Source organism: Ascidia mentula, chromosome 5 (assembly GCF_947561715.1).
Source record: "Ascidia mentula chromosome 5, kaAscMent1.1, whole genome shotgun sequence".
Classification (NCBI taxonomy): domain Eukaryota; kingdom Metazoa; phylum Chordata; class Ascidiacea; order Phlebobranchia; family Ascidiidae; genus Ascidia; species Ascidia mentula.
This window is the reverse complement of record NC_138570.1, coordinates 20,918,309-20,943,512: the sequence shown is the minus strand read 5'-3', so window position 1 is coordinate 20,943,512 and position 25,204 is coordinate 20,918,309. Positions and strand designations below refer to the sequence as shown.

At 37.5% G+C, this 25,204-nt stretch overlaps 4 protein-coding genes across 9 annotated transcripts in view; 2 read left to right on the top strand and 2 right to left on the bottom strand.

The window, feature by feature from the left end:
* Positions 1-23,633, bottom strand: part of LOC145902536 (uncharacterized) — a 25,431-nt gene extending 1,798 nt beyond the window's left edge. The window contains exons 1-14 of one of the 2 annotated variants that reach the window (XM_082990548.1): positions 23,495-23,633; positions 23,254-23,420; positions 22,687-22,861; positions 22,333-22,526; positions 22,083-22,221; positions 21,488-21,539; positions 20,947-21,112; positions 19,632-19,798; positions 19,385-19,565; positions 18,898-18,968; positions 18,420-18,606; positions 18,098-18,199; positions 17,679-17,781; positions 17,104-17,384 (exon numbers count right to left, since the gene is read on the bottom strand). In XM_082990548.1, coding sequence (XP_082846674.1) covers positions 17,242-17,384; positions 17,679-17,781; positions 18,098-18,199; positions 18,420-18,606; positions 18,898-18,968; positions 19,385-19,565; positions 19,632-19,798; positions 20,947-21,112; positions 21,488-21,539; positions 22,083-22,221; positions 22,333-22,526; positions 22,687-22,861; positions 23,254-23,420; positions 23,495-23,576 — 1,929 coding nt within the window. In that variant the 5' untranslated portion in view covers positions 23,577-23,633 and the 3' untranslated portion in view covers positions 17,104-17,241. Of the gene's footprint in view, positions 1-17,103; positions 17,385-17,678; positions 17,782-18,097; positions 18,200-18,419; positions 18,607-18,897; positions 18,969-19,384; positions 19,566-19,631; positions 19,799-20,946; positions 21,113-21,487; positions 21,540-22,082; positions 22,222-22,332; positions 22,527-22,686; positions 22,862-23,253; positions 23,421-23,494 lie in introns of those variants that run through there. The other variant, XM_082990549.1, reaches the window with a different exon arrangement.
* LOC145902614 (uncharacterized) lies at positions 2,850-6,884 on the bottom strand. 2 transcript variants are annotated; one of them, XM_082990653.1, is made up of 6 exons: positions 6,570-6,884; positions 5,526-5,677; positions 5,010-5,152; positions 4,630-4,854; positions 4,397-4,573; positions 2,850-3,946 (listed from the first exon to the last, which is right to left on the bottom strand). In XM_082990653.1, the coding sequence occupies exons 4-5, from the start codon at positions 4,831-4,833 to the stop codon at positions 4,421-4,423; spliced, it is 357 nt and encodes a 118-aa protein (XP_082846779.1). In that variant the 5' UTR covers positions 4,834-4,854; positions 5,010-5,152; positions 5,526-5,677; positions 6,570-6,884; the 3' UTR covers positions 2,850-3,946; positions 4,397-4,420. The 2 variants fall into 2 exon arrangements, with proteins under 2 accessions (XP_082846779.1, XP_082846778.1); XM_082990652.1 differs by having other exon boundaries at positions 2,850-4,573.
* On the top strand, positions 7,228-13,445 carry LOC145902469 (uncharacterized). 4 transcript variants are annotated; one of them, XM_082990448.1, is made up of 12 exons: positions 7,228-7,807; positions 7,983-8,134; positions 8,283-8,443; positions 8,600-9,893; positions 10,848-11,077; positions 11,447-11,572; positions 11,896-12,095; positions 12,230-12,431; positions 12,626-12,802; positions 12,984-13,019; positions 13,207-13,316; positions 13,380-13,445. In XM_082990448.1, exons 8-10 carry the CDS (start codon positions 12,315-12,317, stop codon positions 12,987-12,989), a joined length of 300 nt encoding a protein of 99 aa, XP_082846574.1. In that variant the 5' UTR covers positions 7,228-7,807; positions 7,983-8,134; positions 8,283-8,443; positions 8,600-9,893; positions 10,848-11,077; positions 11,447-11,572; positions 11,896-12,095; positions 12,230-12,314; the 3' UTR covers positions 12,990-13,019; positions 13,207-13,316; positions 13,380-13,445. The 4 variants fall into 4 exon arrangements, with proteins under 4 accessions (XP_082846574.1, XP_082846573.1, XP_082846576.1 ...); XM_082990447.1 differs by having other exon boundaries at positions 8,558-9,893; XM_082990449.1 differs by lacking the exons at positions 7,228-7,807; positions 7,983-8,134; positions 8,283-8,443; positions 8,600-9,893 and adding an exon at positions 10,517-10,536.
* Positions 13,365-14,608, top strand: LOC145901707 (ankyrin and armadillo repeat-containing protein-like). Its single transcript, XM_082989472.1, has 6 exons — positions 13,365-13,502; positions 13,756-13,840; positions 13,883-13,903; positions 13,957-14,094; positions 14,251-14,430; positions 14,550-14,608. Exons 1-6 carry the CDS (start codon positions 13,365-13,367, stop codon positions 14,606-14,608), a joined length of 621 nt encoding a protein of 206 aa, XP_082845598.1.
* Positions 23,634-25,204: the final 1,571 nt, after the last annotated feature.

Sequence of the window (25,204 nt, the reverse complement as noted above, 5' to 3'; positions counted from 1 at the left end):
CTTCACTCATTGTCACAGGAATATAATATATTGATTTGTAAAGACAGATCCACCGGTCACCGCGACCTGCACAGGTCGGTTCCTGCATTCATTTTTCACATATTCTCTGGCTTGTATTATCTCTAATGTAAGATAACCTGTTGTACTTTAGACGTACACACTTCGTGTTGTCGAGGATAAGCAACGTTGTTACCTCAAGCAGTTACGACTAACTTCATAGATAAATGTTAAATGTTAGGAAACTGATGCCAAGGTGAGCTACCAATGTTAATCGACAATTTCTTGTAATACGACCCAAGTAATTTGCATCCAAGTTAGTTAGATCTCGTATTATTTCTTAACACTTTTCTTTACCTGTCCCTCGACACCTTCCTGTCCCAGGCAACTGAATGCGGACAAACAGCTGCAAGACTCCCGGCTTTATAGAAAAACTGCATTACCACTAAACACGCAGCAGGTAACTTCCCAACCACATGAGGTGAAGTTGTTGCTACTTTCAGCAGTCGGGACACGCACCGCCAAGCACTAATCTTGTACCAGGAACTGCATGACATCATGAATATGTGAATAAACATGAGGTGATTTCAACGCGCATCCATGCACAGAATATTTAATGTTTCATGCTTTCTATGATATGAGCAGACATCGCAACAGAGGTGATGCGCAAACGTTTTACTTGCAAGAGCAATTTTATTCTAAATCGTCGCTTGCAGCACAACCAACAAAAGTAACACAAACAGGTAATTTTAATGACAGAACAACTCCACATTCAGGTCAATACCTTGAGTTAAGCATTTAATACCAGGAGGGTAAGATTAAACAGAATTCTTTGTATCAAGGTTATTTTTGCAATAAATTTGTCATTATTAAAGTTACACATTTTTTACAGACATGTGGTTGAAATGTTTTCGCAAAACGACATTCGTTTGCAATGTTTCCTATTCTTCGTTTACATTCAGAATATCAGACACATTCAACTATTATTCTGGGTTCAACCATCCCGAATTTTATCAATAGGTTTTTTCAAGAACGCGTTTGCAATTGTGAATTTCAAGTTTTTGCGGCAAACGCTACTACGCGACACGCAGCGCCAAGCGCTTACTTCATCTTCTAATCTCGTCTCCCACCAAACAACCTGAGATAAGCCTTGTACCAGGTACTGCATAACGTCATTATAATACTGCAATCACAAGTTTGCAGTAAACACGGTAAGGAGATTGAACGTGCGTGCAAGTAATGTTAATTACTAGCAGTTTGCAGTAAACACGGTAAGGAGATTGAACGTGCGTGCAAGTAATGTTAATTACCAGCAGTTTGCAGTAAACACGGCAAGGAGATTGAACGTGCGTGCAAGCCCAGCAATGTTTATTTCTACCGGGTTTCAGGACGCTATATATAGATAATTACAACGTTGATCACAAACTAAGGAGAATTTGTTCATCGTATGCATGTTCTCACTTTTATTTCGGGATCAAACATCACAGAGTTGTAACTCTTGTATTAAATTTTCTATGATATCTGCATTCACTACAATGGAGAAGATGACGCGCAACGTTTTGCTTGTGGCTCACGTCCAAGCTAACTCCACCGCGGATAGATTGTACCACAAATAATATAAAAATCCTGACGGAAGTGTAAATTGTGGCTGAATAACCAAAGGTATTTTATGACAACTTCACGGTTGATATTCCTTCGTAGATATTGTCGAAAGACCAAACCGCTGAGGCATGAACAATTATCTTTCTTCAATTTTAACTAAAGACAAAAAGCATGATAATTACAAGGCCACAAACGGTTCGCATTGGAATTTACGTTTCAAAGTTGCCCGAATGCAGCAAAAAAATTTCGAGGCGCGAGACAAAATGCAGATTCTTACGTCATTTTGTCTGACTCGCACCTCGAAAATGTTCACCCTGGGGTTGTGCAAGCCTGGGGCAGAATGTTGAAATTTGAAGTTTTTTAACACAAACCTTGTGACTTCTCACACGCTTAAATCAATAATCCACAACCCCAGGGTGCCCCCGGTTCCGATCAGTTAAGCATTTATTACTGCGATGTGAATATTAAACATGACCTTTTGTTCTGTTGATATTTTTTTTATGTACATTTGATCAAACTGAGTTTACCCAATTATTTAATTACGTTATGATGAATTGCACTCTTCAATCGTTACTATTTTTTATAATTTGTTTCCCATTTTTGCGATACATTAATCTAATATAACTTGAGTAACATTTAATTGTGAAATCCTATTTGTTCAGTACATTTGACATAAAGTCGCACGTGAGTTCTTATGTTCTTCCCTAGCATGACTTTAATTGAAAACCTGATGCAGAGTGTAACGTCCGTTGAACGCGCCCCGGTTCTTGGCGCGGGACGTCACACGAGGCGGAATTCCCGCAGTTTTAATGGGCCTCAAACTCGCTCACTCAGTTGATGTTATGTTTGTTATCGAATGTGCAGTACGCACTCGTACGCAAGATGGAATGTATTCGAAGTATGGACGGTACAGACGTCGGGAGGAGACGAAAGACACGTATAGGACACGTGGACCCTTAGAACACGGTTTCTACACAGAAGGCAATGTGTCAAACAAATACATTTCACGTAGATAATTACAGCATAACGCTCACCAACTATTTGGGAACCGGGAAACTCTGGACCACAAAGACGGTCCAAGCAGTTACTGTCGCACACCTAAACGAAACAGGCAACATAAACTACAATGCGCCTCTATGACGTAACACACACAATGCTTACCGATAACTTTGGGCGACAGAAGATTGAATACCGCACGCTTCACGTGTGTACAAATGCAAGAGAGACACTGTGAGTACAAAGACAGCGTCAACACCGTGCGTAAACTTAATCACATTAACAAGGGCAGCTATACTGTTCACTATACTGTGACTTCTAAGTCATCGCAGTTAAATTAGCCAAAATTACAATTTACACATCTCGGTTACTTGATTCTTGAGTAGTTTCACACATATGTACAAATAGACTCACCAGAAAATGTCCGCTCGCAACACAAAAACCTTTTGCAAGAATGAAAATGACGTAGCACTGTGCTGCACAGTTGTCGGACACAAAAAGGACAAAACCACGTTGCGTTGTCACTTAAAACTTGGTCTCTTATTATTGCGTCACAGACCGTATGATATTGCAACACACATTAGTGCAAAGAAAAATGCGCATTCATAGAAATCGGCAATTACTGGCAAACAAGATGTAACACAGAGAATTACACTAAATACATCTTTATTACTTCATTAAAACTACATTGATACAAAGTTAGTCAAAGAATTAGACACACGCATTAACAAATACACTATCGGTATGTAAGCATACAGAGTTAACACACAAAGCGGAGACTATTAGGTTAAGTAGTAAAGGCTGAGACTGATAAAAGCACACTTTATATACTAGAGAGAGGCGTGACGGTGTAGGGGTTCTGAAAAAAGTATTGTTCACAGCAAGCATTTAACAGAAGACATTCAGATACTGGAAAACCGGGTTAAACTTTACACAGGAAAACTGGCGCCATGGAAACGACCAACAAACAATGACCAGAAAATTAAATGACAACAATATTACGTGTAAACAATATGCCAAGGGAAACTATATCTATTATTTATTTTTTTGTGTGTAACCAAGGTTTTTGTTATTTTGGTTGCTAGGTTACGTAGTTACGTAACAAGCATTTCACAAAGTGTGGTCGGACTAATCGGACACAACTATTTTACTATTTTAGTCAAAATAACTATTTTATATAAGAGTCCGCTACGTTTTTAGTCTTCTGAATTCATTGACATTATTTAACTGTGGTCTGGCTTTCCTCTGATGGTGAGTAGCAACCCACGCGAACAGGATAAATTGCTTGTCCAGAAACAAAACAATTGTTGTCTCGGTCTTGAAACCTGAATCATTTTCACCAACTCCCCAACTGAGCAAATATTGGAAATTTGAGTAATTTTAAATTATTTGTAAGAAGTTTAAAGACTATAGCAACAAGGAAAAATGTCCAATGTAACAGCACTAATTGTCGTACACATATTTTCGCCAAATCATGATGTATTATGTTAAGTTGTCGAATATAAATGCTGAAGACCTTGTCGTAAATTTAGATTATTATTGTTCTATCTAAAAAGCGTTGCGCGAGCGGAAATGTTTGCTGATTTTTATGTTTGGTTTCTCGAAACTAGCTAGTACCCGGAGGATCCAATTAAACTCTCATTTGCAGAAACCAGTACTTTAGTGGTGGTTACGTTATAACTCTGGCAATCTACAAGGTACTTTAGTAATGGACGTCTATGGGAAGTATGTTATGAGGTAAAAAGCACACTAAAGATCCAATTGTTGTTTAACATTAAAAATGGATTTTCGTTAAATCAACCTTGCCAATGAACGGATATTCATGTTAAAAAACGAGTCCATTCCTTCGAATGTAATCAAACGCCCATTCCAGATCTCCTGTTCCTCCACCCTTTTCGTCACAATCAACTAATTGGTGTTCAGAAAGTTTGACCAATTCTCCGTTGTTTATCTTGTGATGGGATTCAACGGCTGCTACCTGCATATTCAAATCACAGTAGCTATACTAGTTAGGCATTTGTAACGAACGCTTACTGCACTGAATATCCAGCAAGCGGGTAACTCAGTTCCTTGGTCTTGCACGGGTGTTACACAACCCTTGACCCTCCAGTCAATACTTTTAGGGTTAAGTTCCTCAATGTCAACATCTGGGTCAGTTTCTTGACATTCTTCACCCAGATTCGATGCTCCGAATAACAAGGGTGGTCTGTAACATTCTGCCACATTCCGATCGTTCATCCATGGGAGTTCATCGTTTTTCTGTGTTGAAATGTATTTAAACAAACGTTTACTCAAAACTTAGTTGGAAATCATTAGGTTAACAGGTTTCGCAGCCCAGGTATTGCAGTCTAGCTGTGTCAGCCACCATTGTATGAAACATTACTGCGTTGATTTGGACATGTGTTGTTTTTTACCCGATCGCTGAACTGTGTCAGTGAAATCCTGTATGTGAACTTTCCAGTCTTGAAATCTTCATTGTCTTCTTTCACTTCAGCTAAACTTCTTTCCCAAATACTTTTTCTTTCACGAAGTTCGTCCTCGTTTAAATATTGTTTATCTGCAAACCATCGAAATAACTGCAACATAACTGTAAATGTTAAATCGATGTAAATTAAGAATGAAACCTATTAAAGCAATTTGGTGGAAACCAGGAATAAACGTACTGTATTTTGCGATCCACTCATTCCATACTTGATCTACGTCATCATCAAGATCGCCAAACATTGTTCAGTACGTTGAAGCAAAAAAGTTATGCCTACATAAACGTGCCAGTAGCCTATGTATTAACATGATAACGGTATATGATAAGTTATCACCATTTCAACGCCAGGATATACTATGGGTTACATCATTTTGCTGCGTATAAGTTTCTGTAAAATGTTTACTTTTTCTTGCAAAATTTGTTTACCTTTTCAAAAATGAACGCCTACCGGAAGTATTTGACAATTACTTTGCTCTTGCAATTGAGGTACATGGCCACGGCACAAGACATTGCACAGCAAATAACCTCTTCTTACCCCGTGTCCGGACCAAACGCGCCCAACGGACATTGCAATATTCTTGCGTTACAGTGTGGAATGACCTACCACAAAACATTAAAAGTTTCAGTTTAAAGTTATGCCTACATAAACGTGCCAGTAAGTATAAACATGATAACGGTATATGATAAGTTATCACGCCACGTCAGGGCATATTATATATTACATCATTTTGCTGCGTATAAGTTTCTCTGCATATACGGTGCAGCCACATTCCAACAATGCACAATATGGGGTGATACTACATTTGATAAACAAATCAATGCTTTTTAATTAGCTAATCAACTAAATTAAATGTTGGAATAAATAACTTAGTAATTGCCGGAATAATTTAATCAACGCTAAACTACTGCTGTGCACTTTATCGCAAGTAAATAAACCAAGATCTTGTTTTGTTTGCTATCGATTAAATCATAAATGTTATCTTCTTTTCCGTGAGTAACAAATAAAATTTGACATACAAATTCTTGTTCAAATACAACAGCTTTGTACGCATTCACAACCGTACATAAAACTATGAGTCTCCACATTTGCTACTTGACGTCACATATCATTTACCAACTTCTCGCTTTCAACTCATTTTAACGCTACGCGATCAAAACAATTGATTGCAAAGCGAAACCGACCGCTGTTACGTCATTGAAGGAAATTACTTTGTATATATGTGGCTGATGCGATAGGTGTCGCTGGAGAGCACATCGAATGACATAAAACTTCTACATCGGTTAAAGCACCCGAGTCAAACAAACAAAAGAGCGATCGGGATTCGTCCACAGGATCTCGCGGGTTCGAATCCCGGTGTGGCAACAAATAAGTAAATGAACATATTGCAGTGCGACGCATATGCAGATATTCACAGTACGTGTGACGCACTGATTATTGTAAAAGGCCGGGTTTTAAGTTACCCGACGCCCTTGGATATTCGAAACAACGCACCGAGGTGACGCGACGAACAGTTTGAGAACCATTAAATTACATCCTTAAATTCCAACGTTGGTGAGTTGATTGATCGCATGTATCATCATAATCATAAAATCCAATGTTTCTTTTTAACTTCTACTATAACTCAAACCGTTTCCACATAACGTTTCCTCAGTTCAATATGAAAGTAGACCCCTGTCCACTTCACAATAAGCCAGAGTTTCACGGTTTCTTAACTGATTGCTCGCAAAGTCAGCTAGAACAAACTTAGTGACAAATATTAACCCTTGCAAACCTTCAGTGAATCAGCAAACTACTACACACTTAGCAACTGAATGCTGGTTGCGAGGAGACAGGGTGTGTTTAGTTTCAGTGGGTCGTAACCGTTACATAGAAGTTGATGCGTAACTTGAAACCTACACAGGGTTTCGCGTAAGGGGAGGTTCTCTTCGGACACAAATTTTGTTTCTATTTCTGTTTGGAAAATGTATTGTTATGGAAAGAAACAGATAAAATTATGGCATTACAAAAAATCCATAATTTTTTATGGCGTCAGTTAAAAGGCCCCTCAAGACCAACCATTTCTTATCATTAAAAATAGCTGACGTCACTATTTTTGCGAATTGGGAAATCCCCTATCGGTCCAGTGCAAAGTCACGTTTTTAGGAAAAAATGGAAACTCAGAAAAACAAATGAATGATGACTTTTAAGCTAAGCGTCGCAGAGAGTTCACCAGCGAGGTTTAATTCCAATGCTGTGAAAGCTTTTGTGTATTTCTTCTGATTTACAAAAGTTTTGTTTTCACGTTAATTTTAAATTTATATTATCAAGATTTATCATTATCATGTTTTAGGAAAAAATGTCAAATAATTTTGTGAAAATTTACCGATAATCCGCAAAATATTAATGAGCTAATGCATTAACATATGAAAAAAACGTCTGCGAAATTAACGATCGCCGAAACAAAATCCTCTGAGCAAAAAACAAACTTTCCACTCTGGGATCCATGTATTGATTTGCTGTGGTTTGTCAACCATTTGTGAATTTTTTTATATATTTTATCTCTCAACCCCGTTGTAAAAGGTTATTAATTTTAATACAAAACCGATGGTGCATTTTTTGTCAACAAAATTTTGTAGCTAATTCTTAAATACGTGGGACAAAACTTTCTATGCATCCACTTTAGGTGGTTATACTTGGTACAATGACAAGTACCTCAATATCATTCCATGTAAATGGACAACTGTATACAGGTTTGTTGAAGCTTATTTGCAAAAAAACTTCTGCGTTTCTTTTTTTTAGCTTTTTAATGCATTTTTATTTAGTTAATTTTAGTTGTTGGCAACAGATAACACAAAAATGTGGACGTCCTTGTTAAAGATAGAAATAGAAATTATTAGTTGTTGTAAACCTATTTGTTTACTTCAGTTGATGATGTGGATACAATGATGAGCCTGAACTCATGGCTCTGATCACAACCAGGACTCACTGGTACAAAAGTGATGTGTTATGAGGGAGGATGTGGATGTTGCGTGGTTGCCATGGAGAAAACTCCTGGAAAGATAGAAGCTGTAAACTCGGTGATTGTTGAAAGTTAAACTTTATGTCTCGGTTTGTTGTTTAATCATAACTGATATGCAGATGCTTCCTGTTCATGAACTAATTTTACTGTGTTTGACATAAAAATGCATATTTAAAAAAAATTTATGTATTGACAAATGTATTTAGTGCCTCAGCCTGCTTGCTTCAGTGGACGGGTGCAGAGTAACAACTGTGGAAGGACTTGGGTCAAGAAGAGATGGCTACAATACAATACAAACTCGTGTAGCTGAGTTCGATGGTTTACAGTGTGGTTATTGCACTCCTGGCTTCGTCATGAATATGTACAGGTTCGCTTATAAATTAGAATACAGAGAAAATTTGTGGTGGGTTATTCAGAGTATGTTTTTCTGGCCTTTCAACTGTGCTTATTATACAACGACAAATGTTTCCATTTTGTACAGGATATCGTCCCTTACTTGATGCAATGAAATATTTTGCAACAGATGCTGACCCAAAACTGCTGAAAAAATTTTCAGACATTGAGGTACAACATGCATTAAGTTGTACAAACTTCCTGATTCCTTTTCTGTGACCAACAAATACTGCAACAAAAAGCAACCAGGCTTGAATTATTTAATGGTGGAACTTCATGGATCCGACCAACTTCATTCAATGATTTAGTTGCAGTTCTCAAATCCCAACCAACTGCTCAAATAATTTGTGGAAACACTGCGTCTGGTAAGTCTAACAAGACAAATTTCTGTTTTTTTGTTTGTGATCTCATGATGATCCATGGGAAAATACTTGAACCTGCGGTATGTGTTAAAATGAAGGCAAAAATGAGGTACAATAAGTTTGGGGTCAAAACAAAGCTGTGATAATGATTAAAGTAATTGTGGTTATAATTCAACTTGCATTTACAATGTCAGAAGTTGACCCAAACTTTGATTTGTCTGTGGTAAGAATTTCTCACCCTATAACCTGAGTATTCAGGCAACTGTTTGTTTAAACAACAAACATCAATAAGTTTATATTGTAACATGTTGCTAGTCATCACCCAATAAAATCATATAGTTGAAATAATTCACTGAACCTAATATTTGACATGATCAACATTCCTGGTCATCGACATGTTAGTCCTAACACATAATTAGCTGATGAAAACTAATGGAGCAGTTGTAGCTTGGGATTTAAACACTCCTGGTCGTGAGAAGAAGCTCGCTATATTGTCTGAACATCGTCGCATGGTCACCAAAGTTTCACAACTCTGATGGAACTCTTTTGCTAAGTGGATCACAGGTGTTATATATATGTATGGTTTTTAAATAAAAATGAGTTTCTTATGTAGATGGGACCTGTCAAGACCGTTAGACAAGTTTGTTTAAATTTGCATTTTTATGTGACACAAGCCTTTTTCGCAATCAGCAAATCTTGTTCGTTGAAGTTTATTTTCGTGCTCAATGTAACTTGTAACACTTCTTACAGGAGCAGAGCATGTACATTTTTCTGCAAGAAAATATATGCATCACAAGTGGTATTTTGCTTTTGGCTGCATACAAGTCAAAGCAGAGTGTAAAGTTTATAAAAATATATTTTATGTGTTTATTCAAATCACAAGCTTAGAAGCCATATTGTATCATTTGTTTTTTAAAGGACGGAACGATGAAGCTGTTCGATTTGAGGAGAAGGGAAAGTACCTACACATTTCAAAGCAAAGCTGATGGCGTGAGAAGTGTTCAGTTCAATCCTCATGAATATTTTATTTTTGCTGCTAGCTTCGATAATGGTTATGTACAAGTAAGTTTTAGGGGTGTAGTAACTTATATAAAAATACCTGCAGCCAATTTTCGACTGAATCTGGATATTTAATGCTGTCATGTTGTAAACATGTTATCATGGTAACATGTTGTAAAAAGGCACTATACCCGCTTATACTTTAAATCTATAATGAAGTGCAGTGTTCTGACTTTAAACAGAATCGGTCCAAATACAAAACAAGCACAAAATGTGTTTCTTCCTTACAAGCAGTAAAGAACCATAATAATCCATGAGAACTGCAGACACTTGCACACAATATTTCATCCTATAAGGTCTCATTAGTGCAGTTTGGTGTGACTGTGGCACTGGGCTAGCTTGTAGACTACCATGCACACTTACACCACAGACACCATGAAGTTAAAATCTGTGTCCTTGTCAGTATCCAAGCTGCCCCAACCAGTGTCACAGTCACCAGCTGCACTGATGAGACCTTTATAGATTGAAACAGTGCGTGCATGTGTCCGCAGATCTAACACACATCCATAATTACTGTACTAACCAGTATATATCAACCTAGTTTATTTTTACTTTCAACTTGCCGCACATTTATCATATATTGCCAGAGTTGCGTCATCAATTCTAATTGGTCTCAAAAGAAACAGCGACATTAATATATAAACAGGTGTGTGATTCCTAGCGATGTTGTTACAATCTGAGTGGAGCTCATTCCACGTACGATATTCGTGTTAGACTCATCCCTGTGTATTGCACTTGTGCCTTGCAACGTTATTTAAACTAACCGGGTATCCGAAGCTAATTTCGTCATCAATGAAACCAACATTAAAAGTCACGAAAATGGGAATTTAATGAAAAACAGCTGCTAATTTTTTACCTGACCGGGGTTCGAACCCGCACTCTCCTTGCCATGAATCCCGATCAGGATTTTTGTGCTTAATTTAACGTCGAGCGCCTTCACCAATGTTGTTGAAACAGGGACAACGCTACACCACTGCTCGTTGCTGCCTCAAGTGGAGCGCTCGATTGTCTCAAATTTCTCATCAAGTCTGGCGCCACCGTGCGATCGCGTGACATCAACAATGACGGTCCCGTGCAAAGAGCAGCCCTCAGTTACCACACTGACGTCATCAAATATTTGATTAGTTTGGAGGGGAGGAAGGATGGTGATGACGAGGAAAGTTGAAACGTGTGGCCAGCATTAGTTGGTGAGTGACGTCATTGATTGCGTAATATTTAATTAATCAGAAACTCTGTATGTGACAAATGTGACCATTTATTGATTTATTTATAATTCCCTAATATTATTGTAACCCCACAACAAGTCACTGAAAAAAGCTGCACGGATGAGACCTAATGGTCGAAACACCCACTAAACCTGACTGGCACTCACTAAAAGACCTGTGTTGTTTGCCGCTAAATGTCGCTGCAACGTTTTTATTCCCGCAATAAGCTTCGTTAAATCTTTACGCGGATGCACTGAGTGTGTGTTTGGGGTTGGCGTCCAAGTTGTAACTCCAGAAATCCCAAACCATCGAACTTGATGGTCGAGGACTCAGTGAACATTTGTGTTGAAGGTTTAGGGAAGGATTTTGAAGACGAGACGACTTCACCCATAAGATCACTCGCTTGTTCTGTTATTTGCCTCATGTCGGAACAGGATGACGTCAAAGTTGAGATTGCGAACGCTGGAGCGATTCCAAGTAGGTGTTAAGTCACGTGGTCAATATTTCACTTTTGTCAGGATAGAAATCGTATTTAAATATCTGTTCAGTATTTTTTTGAAAACCACGTAAAAACGTAAGAGAAATTGTGTGTCTGACTCGGAAACCCTCATGGTTTTATCGGTGCTATTTCATGTATCACGTTTTCTGTTCATGTCTGCAGTAACTTTGCGTAAAAATTATGTAATTTGTGCATTGTCTGCTTATCGTACAGCATTTGATTAAGTTAAGTGTAAAATATATTGAATATGCCGTCGATTGGTCAGACTTGTTTCTTTTCAATCGGGGACTATTTTTCGCAGCTCTTATTTCTCTGTTAAAACCCATGGCCTCCCACGATCTTGATCCGGAGAACCAGGATCTGGAATCTACGGATGGGACATGCGAGATTCAATCGCGTTCCTCTGTTGTTCTCTCGGATGTCGCTCACGTGGATGACAACGCGTCACGCATCGCCGCACATGGTGGTATCCGGCCGTTAGTTGAACTCCTCCAAGTTGACGTGAGTCAAAAATAACAGGAGGGGAATTCTGGATTAAATTTATTGCAGTTGGTTTAAAATCGATGCCTCACGTCCGTCGTATACTTCCCATGGGATTTGAGGAAATTGTAACTTTCCAGCTTGTACTGTTCCAGGTTGTGGATTGTCAACGTCATCAACACCCTGGCTTCACTCTGTCGGGGAGACACGAGTGGTGCGGGCGACATCCAGCGGAGAATTATGGAGTGTGGAGCTTCCGGATTCCTGGTTGATTTTCTCACGGTGAAGGACGATTCGCTTCAGACGGCGACTGCTGACGCGATTGCCGCTGTTTGCAATGACAACCAGGACAACCAGGTATAACGGGTGTGGGAATGAAGCTTGTTGTGAATTGTGACCTAAATATTAATCCACACTTGTGGGATTTTGCACCTGTTGAAGAATTGAATATTTTCAGTCAAGAAGAGGAGTCGTTGTTTATATTGCTTGCAGTAATCATTTTGTTTGGCCAGTGTTGTTTTTGCAAAAGATTTACTGAAAATTTTACACAGAACGAGTTTGTTCAAATCGGAGTGTTAGCGCCGCTGGTGGCGATACTGCGAGGTCATTGCATTCCCGCTCAGATGAAAGCTGCGCTTGCTGTTGGATGCATCACTAGAGGGAACCAGAGAGCCCAACACGAGGCGTTGTTAGAAGAAGCTCCGACCGCTCTGTGTCGTCTGTTTCAAGTAAGTAGAAAATGAAGTTACAAAAATCAAGTTTGTCGAGTTTAAAGAAATTTCTTATTGAAACCTTGTGACTTTTAGTGGAACTCTTTTACGGCATTTTTTGATTTTTCCTTTCCATTTTGCAAAAAAACATTAATCAACCCAATGTAAAGATTTTCATCAACTGTCATTTTCGTAACAGATTTGATCGGATGAGGTGAAGGAACGTGCATTTCAGGTATTATAATGACGACAATGGCTGCGCGTGAACGCTTTTTTGTTTCCTAAAGCATTAGAGGGAGTTTGATCGTCTGGTGTTGGTTTTTTTTCACTATTAGAAAATATTGATTTCGTTCAGATTTCCTGAAGTTTGTTTTTGATAAATTTGTTAATTATTATTTCACTTTATTTTCACATCGGTCCAGGTGTAGCCCACATAAACAACAAGAACTCTCAACTTACAATTGCCGAAGTGGGCGCCATTGAGCTGCTGGTCAACAGAGTGTGGAAAACGTCACGTGACGAGAAGATGCAGGTGACGCGATGCCAGAAATTACGACATAGAGTCGCGATTAAACAAAAGATGTTTGTTCTAAAGGTCGATCTTCTCCATTGTTTATCGTGTCTTGTTAGCGGTTGTCAGGAGAACGAAGACAAACGGAACGAATTGGACGGATTCGGATTCGAAATTATTCTGCAAGTCTGCAACTCGCCCAGTATGGTGGGTTTGTTGTAAAACCTTTGTGATGTAATAAAGAATGCTCAATATATAGTACCGGGTGGGTAATCCCCACCTCTACTACTTGTTTCCCACAACTCCTGTTGAATCTGCGAAGCTTGCTTTAAGCCAGGGTATTTACTTTCTATTGAAATTTACGTATAAATAATTGGCGATAAAGTTAATTGCGTGTGCAAGTTTATGTGTGAAAGAATTGGACGTAATTTTTACTTACAATTGTTTTGTTCTTTCTAAGGCGGTGAAATTACAAGCAGTATCCGCACTAACCATGTTCGCATTCAACCGAATCCAACAACAACAACGGATTTCACGCTTCGGTGGTTTGAGCCATCACAACGCTTGAGGATTTATTTCGGTGCAAGCATATATATTCGACTTTTTGGGTGATTTGTAGTTTCACATGAAAGAAAGATGACGTAATGATGACGTATTACAGCGGATTATCTTGCGTCACTCGCCCACACGAGGGCGGGCGTTCCTGAAGCCATCGTCACTTGCGGCGCTGTGGAGAAACTTCTTGGTAAAGTGAAGTCGGAGAATCAGTTGGTTCGACAAACTGCTGCCCAGGCATTAGGTTAGCTGTCTATATATAATTTCTATGGAGTTGTCGGGTGACAAAATAACGTGAGATTGTTTAGGAAAACATGCACTTGGTTTCCCTATTACCTTATGTATTACATTGACATTTATCTATTTCCACGTGGTTTAAACTTTATGATGACATTTTTAGGATATTTATCTTTCAACCGAACGGCGAGCAGAGAGTTGATGACGTCATGTAGAGCGACTGAAGGCCTTTACGTCACTCTTACGGATAATTTGGGTGAAGATGGAAAAGTGTCTGATGAGTTTGTAGCCGAGTTTAAACGACAGGCGACCATCGGTTTGCCGATTGTTAAAGAAAAGAGGAGTAAGTTCGTTACAATTTGTGTTAACGTACATTTCTACTGAGCTTAGACACAAGCTTTCATGCAGCAAAAGTTCTGGGGTTTGTTTCAATCATAAAAATATCAAGCTTTCTTTATTCAGGGCCGCCAAGACCTCACACATCGCAAACGAGGGGAAACACCTTACATGTCAACGGGTAGGAAATGCCTCGTAGTGTGCGTTAAAATACAGGAACACTGAAATATGGATTTTTCAGAGCTGCTCACCGGACGATGAGAGCACGTTCGATTTCCCCGGCCAACAGAAAAGTTTCTACAAACAAATAAAACTTTTCTGTTCCCAAGTTTTACTTATTTTAGAACAACAGTTTCCTGTTTTTCTTTTCTTGTCAGGTTCAAAACATTGTATGCAGTTGCGCGACAAGTTCGTGTAGTTTGTAAATATTTCACTGTGAAAATTTGTATGCTTCCTGTATTATGTGAAAGATACGATGCTGTTTTTTTATGTTCTTGCATTTTCTTTTGAAGTGACACGTTTTGTGAGATTTATAAAACTGTGAACATCCCAGATTCTTCCACTGATGTAACATTTTTTTACTCATAATTGCATCGTGTGCACTTAGTAAAGATTGTTTGACAAAGTTAGACATATGCATATTTACCTTAAATTTTTGTAGAAATCGAGTAGCTTTACTTCAATAAATTGTTGGCTTCCAACCGAATATTTGTAATATATAATATTGCTCTTTCATGCAAAATGTATATCAACTTGATTCAATCTGTCTATTTTGTGTATACAAAAAAAATTAGGTAATTATTGCAAGCATAGAATACTAAAACAGTATTCTATGTTGCAAGTCAGCAATCAGCATTGGAAAAGTTAATGTTCTGGTTGCGAGGATAAAATCGCTGTTCGTGTTGGAAAATCACTGAAGCGTGCAAGAGACGAATTTTGTTTACAATTTTCTTGGGAATTAGTTTGTTTAAGATCTTGCTGCTACACTTAAAAACGAATAAAGGAATCCGCTTTCACAAAGTAATAGTTTCCTCACAAATGCTGCCCCAGGCAACGATTGTGAATTAAGTTCCGCATTTTGTTTCGCTGCTGAGAGAGGAATTACTGGTTCCGCTTGGCTGGACAGCTGATATTTGTTGCGTCACAATCTTACTGCGGACAAAGCGAGTGAGTCGACGGCGGAGAGATTGACAATATATTGTTGGGTAAATTATCGAATACGCAGATAACTTTGCTGTTTGACGCAGTAGCGGATTGAGATATTTACACAGCGTTGTTCGTAGTCCGACCTTTTCAAAGACATCAACACATACAAATTCCAACCAAGGTTGTTTGTTATTGAGGACATGATAACGTAGATGTTTGCTCAAGAACCTCACCTTAGGCTGAGTGCTTGATTTGTTGATTCAAATAGTATGTTGTACCTTAAAACCGTTACAAATATTTTTTCAGTCACGCATCACTGCTCAGAGAACGTGCTTTGCTGGATCAATGTCTGGCGACGGTTATCAAGCATCTCTCGAAACAAGCCAACAGAATACAAACCAACATTAACGTATGTTTGGTTTGATTTTCCAAATACAAAATAAACCAACGTCAGACAACTGCACCACAGATGAACTGGTAATGCTCGTTGATGGTAAGAATTCTCCGTAACATATTTTGGTTGTTTGTTTCTTTGTCTTTCCTGAAGTTATTTCACAATCATTTCTACTTTTATTATATTTAGATCCGCATGAACTACAGTTAAATATTGACGACGTGAACGCTGACCCTGTGATTTTTAAAGGGGTGGATGACTACCAAATACACCTTATTGCGCAACTTGAACTTGCTTACCGATTTGGTCGATTACGTCAGTTATTTATATTGCTAGATTACGTAAGTGCCCCAAATATGTTGTTTATGTTGAAATCCAAGTCTTTGTTTTCCGATTAACTAAAAGTAGTTATGTTTATTTTAGCTTTATTTATCATTTGCGAAACAAGTATTTGTGTTTAAATTAACGTTATTTATTATTTGCAAGAAGTACCTATGTTTAATATAACTATTTACGTAGTTAGTTTGGTTGCCTAAGTTAACTATATCGCTTGATTGCCTACATAACATGGTTTATAACACAGCTATAATGTCGTTGCATCTACTGGCTAGCACTTTTTCACCCATGTCGTTTCGTTTGACATCACAACTTGGGCATTCATTGAACGCGTGATTATAATGATTTGGTTTTAACTCTCAGGCACAACAAAGCTGTAAGTTTGGGATTTTTGTATGCACATATGTTGTGCGGCGACACTAGACATAGACCATGTCGCTGTACATCAGCGCCATATGGTATGAAGCAAATTCTTCCGCAAACAAGTGACCCTTACTTAGATAAGTAAACTCCCTTTCGTTAAATAACCTTCTGCCAAACGGCGTTTCCCATAATAGCGATAATCTCATGTTAAAAGTGAATCTTGATACTTCTTGGTGCAATGAATAGACATTGCTATGCGTATGTTCAAATACTATTTTATGTTTCTGTTGCTGTCAGGCATATTGTATTTCGATAACATCACGTGATTTCACAAGCGGTGTTAGCGTTATTTTTTTTTAAGTTGAGTGGTTGGATTGTGCTTGGAGACAACGCAGCACTTTGAAACTAATCTCTTATAAAGCAACAATTCTACACACACAGATATATGTCAGGTTGTATTTTTGCAGCAAGATACAAAAGTGTGCGTTATACACGGGATTATACAAATATACGTTAAGCTGTTAATTAAATCAGTCAGTTAGTTACACGCAGGGTACACTTATGTCTTCAGTTATCACATTAAACATCCTTGTTGAAACGACGTCTCATAAACCAAGCAACCAACCCAAGCACAATAATAAGCAGAACGACGATGAATCCAACTGCTATGTAAACACCTTTCATATCCTGGACACCTTCTGATTCCAATGCTTTTTCCACCTCTGCACACACACATATATTAAGGTAAGATAGAGTTATTGGGACATATAGTTACATGGTATGGAAAAAGAAATACCAGTATTGTTTATTTGCTGATTGGTTGTCATGATTTATAGAATTTTCATCAGCAAACGTTTTAGAATTTTTAAGTCAGACAACTTCAATTATTTTTGAAGATAAGATGTGGAACTCTCTTTTGTTGTTCTTTGACTTGGAAAGGTAATTTTGTTCCTCAAAAATTGCAGCTTAAAATCGGATCAGACGATATTCAAATAGCGAAAGATATAAGTTCTCACCAATGCAAGTTTTTTCGTCATTCCCGAGATAGCGGCCTTTAAAACAAGAACATTGGACAACTCCAAGTTCTTCGTTGCAGAAATCTGTGCATCCACCATTTTCCTACAATAAAAGATATTTATGATACAGACTAGACAACAGACTGGAGTATTTGTACAACCAAAAAAATAGCACAAAAAAATTAACAAACTGAATTACTGATGACTGCCCCGGTAGACTGTGGATCGATAACCCTGTTAGTAGTTTATGTGTAAAACTAAATATACGAACGCACCAATACACACTGGACCTTTCACTAACTTAGCTGCTTACGTGTTTTTGAAGATTAGTTAATCTGTTTTTCGTTTAGTATATAACGTGATGTACAACTAAGTACGGCTCTATGCTATATACCGAGAGCTTAAATGCATCTACTCACCTTTCCACACAAATCCTGAGCTGAAACGTAGAATGGTCCAACCGTTAAAATCTCTTCTATATCCGCATCCACTGATCGCCGTTCACGTCTTTGTGAGCAATCCTGTGAAACACACATGAATAAATGTTTTGCGTTTTCATAATAAAACTCTGAAAATTTGTAAATAAATCCAGAAGCTTATCAAGATTATTCGATTGAAAATTGTGTGAGTATTTTTTCGTAAAATCAGTTTTGTTCTTGTGTAGGACAGCTAATATGTTACTATGTACGTAATTCTGCCAAGGAAGAAAGAGTCAATTTTACTGTCTATACAAAACCTCACCGGTTGTTGACAACCATCAGAAGTGTTGTCGCATAATTGCACGTAACAGTGAGCGTACAGTGATTGTTCGTTCACAGGCACGTTGTTCCACACGAATGAGCGAAACTTAAAGGATCCGAAAGTGCTTTGGTAGTTTCTCAAAATTACGATTGAATCTTCAGACTCCATCTCGTGGACGACTTTGCAACTGCGATAATATGATTTTATCTGTAAACTTTTTATATTTTAACACGAACAAATCTCTAATAAGATGCCATCAAACATTTTGAGCAAGAATAAAACAAATTTCTATAGACCTGTGTTAATATTGTGGCATGAAATAGAAGTAGAAAAAACACTGAATTTAAATGAGAAATAGTGGGTAAGGTTGGAAATATGTGAAGTTTCGTGCTTATGTTTTCTGGCATTCTTAATTCACTTTCACTTGAACATAATTGACAGGAATGTATTTGGAAGGTTTTTTTCGTCGACATTTTACCTTTCTGTGATGAGTTCATGTATCAAACCTCCTTCATCAGAATCCATGTTGCTGACCCAGCACGATTTTAACTGACAAACAGAGTTTCATTAAAACAGTGGCTAAACATGGAATCCTTGCACAAATCATATGAAAAAAATTCCTAATATATCTAATAGAAACCATACATAAATAAACAACGCTTTGTCAGCCAACAACAACGAGCGCATTTAGGTCCAGCCAATAATCCAGTCCACCTACATAACTTATGACGTAAGTTTAGTAATAAAGGAGTAGAATGGTCAACAAAGTTTTTTTTTAATTTATTCACAAACTTGACTTCGAGGAATTCATCAATGAATTTATTTATTTAGCATAAAATTTTTACCGTGTGTGAACGTATATATGTGTATTTCAGGCCACACTTCTAAGACTTAACTTATGACCAGCAGAGCCTTAATAATGCACTGATACATATTTATTTCAAATTATTATTGAACAAACATACCCTTAGAGATGTGTGAAACTTTCCACTTCCACTGGCCGAATCAACCTTAGCGTAAACGAAGTTTGGAACTTGGACGATTGAATTTGATCTGAGTGGATTTTTCATTTGCTCGTCACTAAACAACTCAAATCTGATCGTAATATTCCCGACACTACGATGTGAAGTCAGATAACTTTCTTTCCTGTTAAGTTTCAACAAAAGCATAAATGTCACCAAATTAAAAAAGTAATTAAATTACAATGCGTACAGTTTAGTTGACATTGCTCTAGAAGCAGTTTTGATATCTCTGTTTAATATTTCCGAAATAAAGCACGATATTTCCAAGTGTGGATTGTAAGATCTCCGTCTCACAACTTGAGTGGTAAATTTGTAATTGCGAACTTGGTACATGATGCTTACGTTGCTTTGGGATTTCTTCGAAAAAACATGTAAAGTATATTTTTGTTGGAATAATTAATAATGAAGATTATGCTCTGATCAGTTGGTCGATAATGAAAATCGTTATATGTTTTTGAAAGGTTCATGACATGCTTTGTCTTATTCAAGATTAATATGCCTAATTGCTAAGTTCGTTTACAAAACTTGGGTTGATTTTAGTTTTCTTCGAAAGTAATTCAGAGAAAATATCAAGAAAATCGCAACTTATCATACGTGCACTCACATGTTACGCTGCTTATCATTTTAACTTTTCATAACATGAGTGACGCCTTAAGTTGTGAGTGAAGTCAAATATTATCGCTTTGAAAATAGGTCAACAACTCTAACGACGATGACATCATTAACGTGCAAAGTAAGTTAAGTTAATGGAAATCACCTCTTACACGAAACTTATCTATTGACTCAGGTTGCATCAGTAGTGTCGCTGCACAACACATGTTTACAAAGAAAAAAGGCCCTAAAACTTACAGCTAATTTATGTTAAAACCAAGCCGGGAGTTAAAACCAAAGTCATTGTAATCACGCGTTCAACGAATGCCCATGTTGTGATGTCCAACAAAGCGGCGTCAGTAGCATGTGAAAAAATGCTAGCCTGCAGAGGCAGCGACATTAAACTTGTGTCATAAACCACGACATTTAGGCCATAAAGCCATATATATAACTGAAATCATAAACAAAGTCAAATAAACTTCTGTGCTGTGTGCTGTATTACTTTACTGGATTATCGACAATAAACGGATTTATGAACACCTTTGGACTGGTTTGAAGCTTGGTGGACGTATGTGTTTAGCCGGGAGTTAGACTACTTAGAAGACGCACAGACTTGTGTAAAGGAGTTATTTAACTCCAACAGTAACCTTGAGATAGAGTAGGCAAGTTGCCTACGAGGCCGAATTGCCATCGAGACTCAGTCGGGCCCTTTGGGTGCGACGCCCGAGACGCAGTCGTATCCCTCGGTCGCTCTAAGGGGGGCGACAGTAGTTTGTTTTCTGCTACTGAACAACCCCACATTTCTATGTAATAACCATGTTATTATTAACTGTATTGCGGACCAGATTAGTTACTGCCAGATTCAATAAATTCAGATGTACATCGGATAATATTTCTTCACTAAATACAAATACCTCCAGAGTTGAAGAACACGCGCCCAGTTCAAATTGGAAAACAGGATCTTTCGCTGCAGCTTTACAACTTCCAGGGAGACAATCAAGACTTGTCATGGGACGATTTGAAATATACAAAATATCTTTTCCACTTGCATCCAATGCTCTTAACCCATAGGAACTGACACTGGAATAAAAGTTGTTTAAATAACCATAAGATTGGTGAACTTGATGTTGTAAAATACGTCGCTAATTTATAACCTATAAAAAAGCAATAGAAGAAAATAATAGATGTGTAAGATGTCGTTTATATTTATAATCAGTTAGAAAAGTTCGGATGACCGACATCTGAATGAGATTGTGATTACTCATCATAACTTGTTTATTATTTTAGATTAACTGAAGTTTTATCAAAACAAATATCATGCAAGCAACAAAACTTATAACTAAAACAAAGAAATTTTATATCATTGTTTTGGTTCAGTTTGGATGAATTCAAAGTAACAAATTCATGAAAAAAATATTTATTCCTCTAGCAATTTTTATAAGTTTTAAGTCTTACTTTAACTTGATAGAATTTGAGTTGCATTCCTTTTCGTTATACATCTTGCAATCTGAATATAAAATAATATTCTAGTTTCACTTTTCCTGTTTTAAACTACTTTGATTTTAGTGCAAAAATATTCCTGGGTCAATAAACCTTATTTCGTCTCAATTTATATTCTCAGTTAATCTTTCTGACTATTATGTTTACATTAATTACTGGAAGTTTTAAAAATGAAAGCAGCTGACCATCACAGAGTTAGCTTTGCATCGAAATGTCAAGCAAAATCTTGCAAACACAAGAAGTGCGTAATATCATAGGCAAAGCCATGTAGTGAAAGTGCTTATGGTGACACATAACTTTCCCCGTGAGAACAGGGTGTAATTAAACACAAACTTGTATGAAAAATATTTGTTTGAAAATTCCATAAGTCAGACACATAATAACTACGTCATCCACACACACTAAGCATTGTGCACTACACAGTGTCCGCATTTTTAAATTATGTAATCGGTTTGTGTTTAAGTCTCTTTATATGATCGGTTGCTCAACTTGTTCAACCCACTTCATTACTTCTGCCTCACATTATTCTCGAACTTGATATAATACAAACCTGAGCTTATGCTGATTGAAGGAGGAGGAGTGTCAGAGTCATATACGAATATTTGAATATTAATTCTTCGGGCTTGAAGTTTTATTATTTGATCCCCGCCATCAATTACCCCAGTATGTGAAGGATCATCGGATAAAATCTATCCAACAACAAGGTACAGTAGGTCAAATGAACTTAGTTTGTTTTATATCAAAGATAACAACAACGTCTCTATAATGGCAGTCACGAAAACTTTCAGAATGCAGCTTACATAGAGTCCGTCAGGGCCTTCAAACCTAGGGCTAACAGAGGAAGCAGATATTGTGAAATTACATCTCACTGGGCTTGTCACAGTATAATTACAAGCTAGGTATTGTAACAAGTTCCCATCGCTCGAAGTTGGAAAAACAAGAGTTGTTGGAAGATCGTCCACGTTCAACTCCGAATCACAAGATTGTTTGTTAACTAAACAACATTTCGTATTTTACGTACTTGCATGAGTTTGTAGAAATTAAATTAAACTGAAAGTTGGCCGAATGCCGTTGCATCTTAACTTTAATCGATTTATGATATTCAAATACATTTCCTGCTTGTTTCTTACATTGTTTGGTTTTACGTTTCTTACCTTCCATGAATGCAACGAAGGGAAAAGTCACAGAAGGAATGCCTTTCATCGTCCAACAATATAAATACATGAAACCTGTATCCGATTTCACAATTCCTGTTGCACTTCCATCACCAGTAAACTCTCCTAACAAGGCTCCTGTCATGTCACCGGGTCCGAATTTTCCTTCGAAAACCTACAATATAACAAAACATACAAATAACTAGTATGAAAAATAGGGATTTCCCTGTTCCACATACCGGTATTTGCCCTCTAAACGCATTAGTCAGTTATTTCTATGGTTCGCTTTCAGGTTGTTTTATTATCATTATCAGAAAAGAATTCAACCACTGACGCCTGAATAAATTATACAGATAATTAAAAAATGCCACAAATGTTAAAGTAGAATATTCGATACGCAAAAATAACGTTAGAATTTATCGTCCCGCTAATTATTATTATATCTTGCAGTTGCGAACAGGAATATTCATAAACTTGTTGTAATAAGTTTGGTTCACGGAAGCACAAGATCTCCCACAACTCAAAGTTAAGGTTGGTTGAGCAGAACTACAGAGCGGACATATTTACCGAACAAATCTTGTTGCCGAGTGATCTGGAGGACAAATGTATTGCAGCAATTCCCCCATCATTTCCAGTGGATAAACCTTTCTCAAACGTTGGACAAAACGAAAAGATGCTGAAAATAGTTCTCTGTCCACTATAAGCTGATGGTCGGCATTTGGACGCCATCAAATCTACACAAGTATGGCGTTTAATATATTCGTGAATAACATATAACGATTTTAACATAATGTCTTTATATAAATACCTGCAGCTGGCACAAAACCTGCAACATGCCGAAACAAACATAAGAGGAAAATAATTTCCATTTCAAATGTTTTTCCTAACATCGACAACTGAAGAGAATAGAAGTTATTGTAATAGAAGTTATAAACCTTGTGTTAACTTAAATGGTTACGTTGCTTCTGATTTATACACTCTGCAGTCACAGAAACTGATGATGCCTCTTTAGGCGAAATATATTTGTCTGATATTAAACATCTTTGAGCTGTCTGCTTGATTGATATTTTCAACTTTACTCAGAAACTTATTCTGAACATAAAACAACTCAACTTCGACAAAATGATTGATGGGAGAATCTTAAAAATCAACTTGTTGCAATAAATTCCACATATGAAGTTACAAAGAATGGAAACCAATTGTAAAACTTCGTAATAATTAACTTTCAATTATGGCCACTAGGTGCGCCACACCCACGCTTTCGGTGCTATGACAACGATACAAACAATCATGTGAAAATGTCGATGCAATGGTAAAGCATGACCTATTTTAGAAAAGAAGTGTTTCATTAACCGTTCCATCGAACTACACACAAACATGTTTTGAAACAGCTACAAAACTTACTCTTGTGACTAATATCAACACCACATTATTTTTATCACATTCTTCTGCTCACGTCTTTGTTTTGTATTCGCATTAACAATTGTGAACTTACATTATCTCTGTTATATTCCTGAAACTCCAAAAGGAGTGGAAATATTTCAATTTGAATAAGACAGAAACTGAGGATGCCAACAGGCGAATTTTGGTTATCTCGTATTATTTCTTAACACTTTTCTTTACCTGTCCCTCGACACCTTCCTGTCCCAGGCAACTGAATGCGGACAAACAGCTGCAAGATCCCGGCTTTATAGAAAAACTGCATTACCACTAAACACGCAGCAGATAACTTCCCAACCACATGAGGCGAAGTTGTTGCTACTTTCAGCAGTCGGGACACGCACCGCCAAGCACTAATCTTGTACCAGGTACTGCATGACATCATGAATATGTGAATAAACATGAGGTGATTTCAACGCGCATCCATGCACAGAATATTTAATGTTTCATGTTTTCTATGAAATGAGCAGACATCGCAACAGAGGTGATGCGCAAACGTTTTACTTGCAAGAGCAATTTTATTCTAAATCGTCGCTTGCAGCACAACCAACAAAAGTAACACAAACAGGTAATTTTTAATGACAGAACAACTCCACATTCAGGTCAATACCTTGAGTTAAGCATTTAATACCAGGAGGGTAAGATTAAACAGAATTCTTTGTATCAAGGTTATTTTTGCAATAAATTTGTCATTATTAAAGTTACACATTTTTTACAGACATGTGGTTGAAAAGTGTTCGCAAAACGACATTCGTTTGCAATGTTTCCTGTTCTTCGTTTACATTCAGAATATCAGACACATTCAACTATTATTCTGGGTTCAACCATCCCGAATTTTATAAATAGGTGTTTTCAAGAACGCGTTTGCAATTGTGAATTTCAAGTTTTTGCGGCAAACGCTACTACGCGACACGCAGCGCCAAGCGCTTACTTCATCTTCTAATCTCGCCTCCCACCAAACAACCTGAGATTAGCCTTGTACCAGGTACTGCATAACGTCATTATAATACTGCGATCACAAGTTTGCAGTAAACACGGTAAGGAGATTGAACGTGCGTGCAAGTAATGTTAATTACTA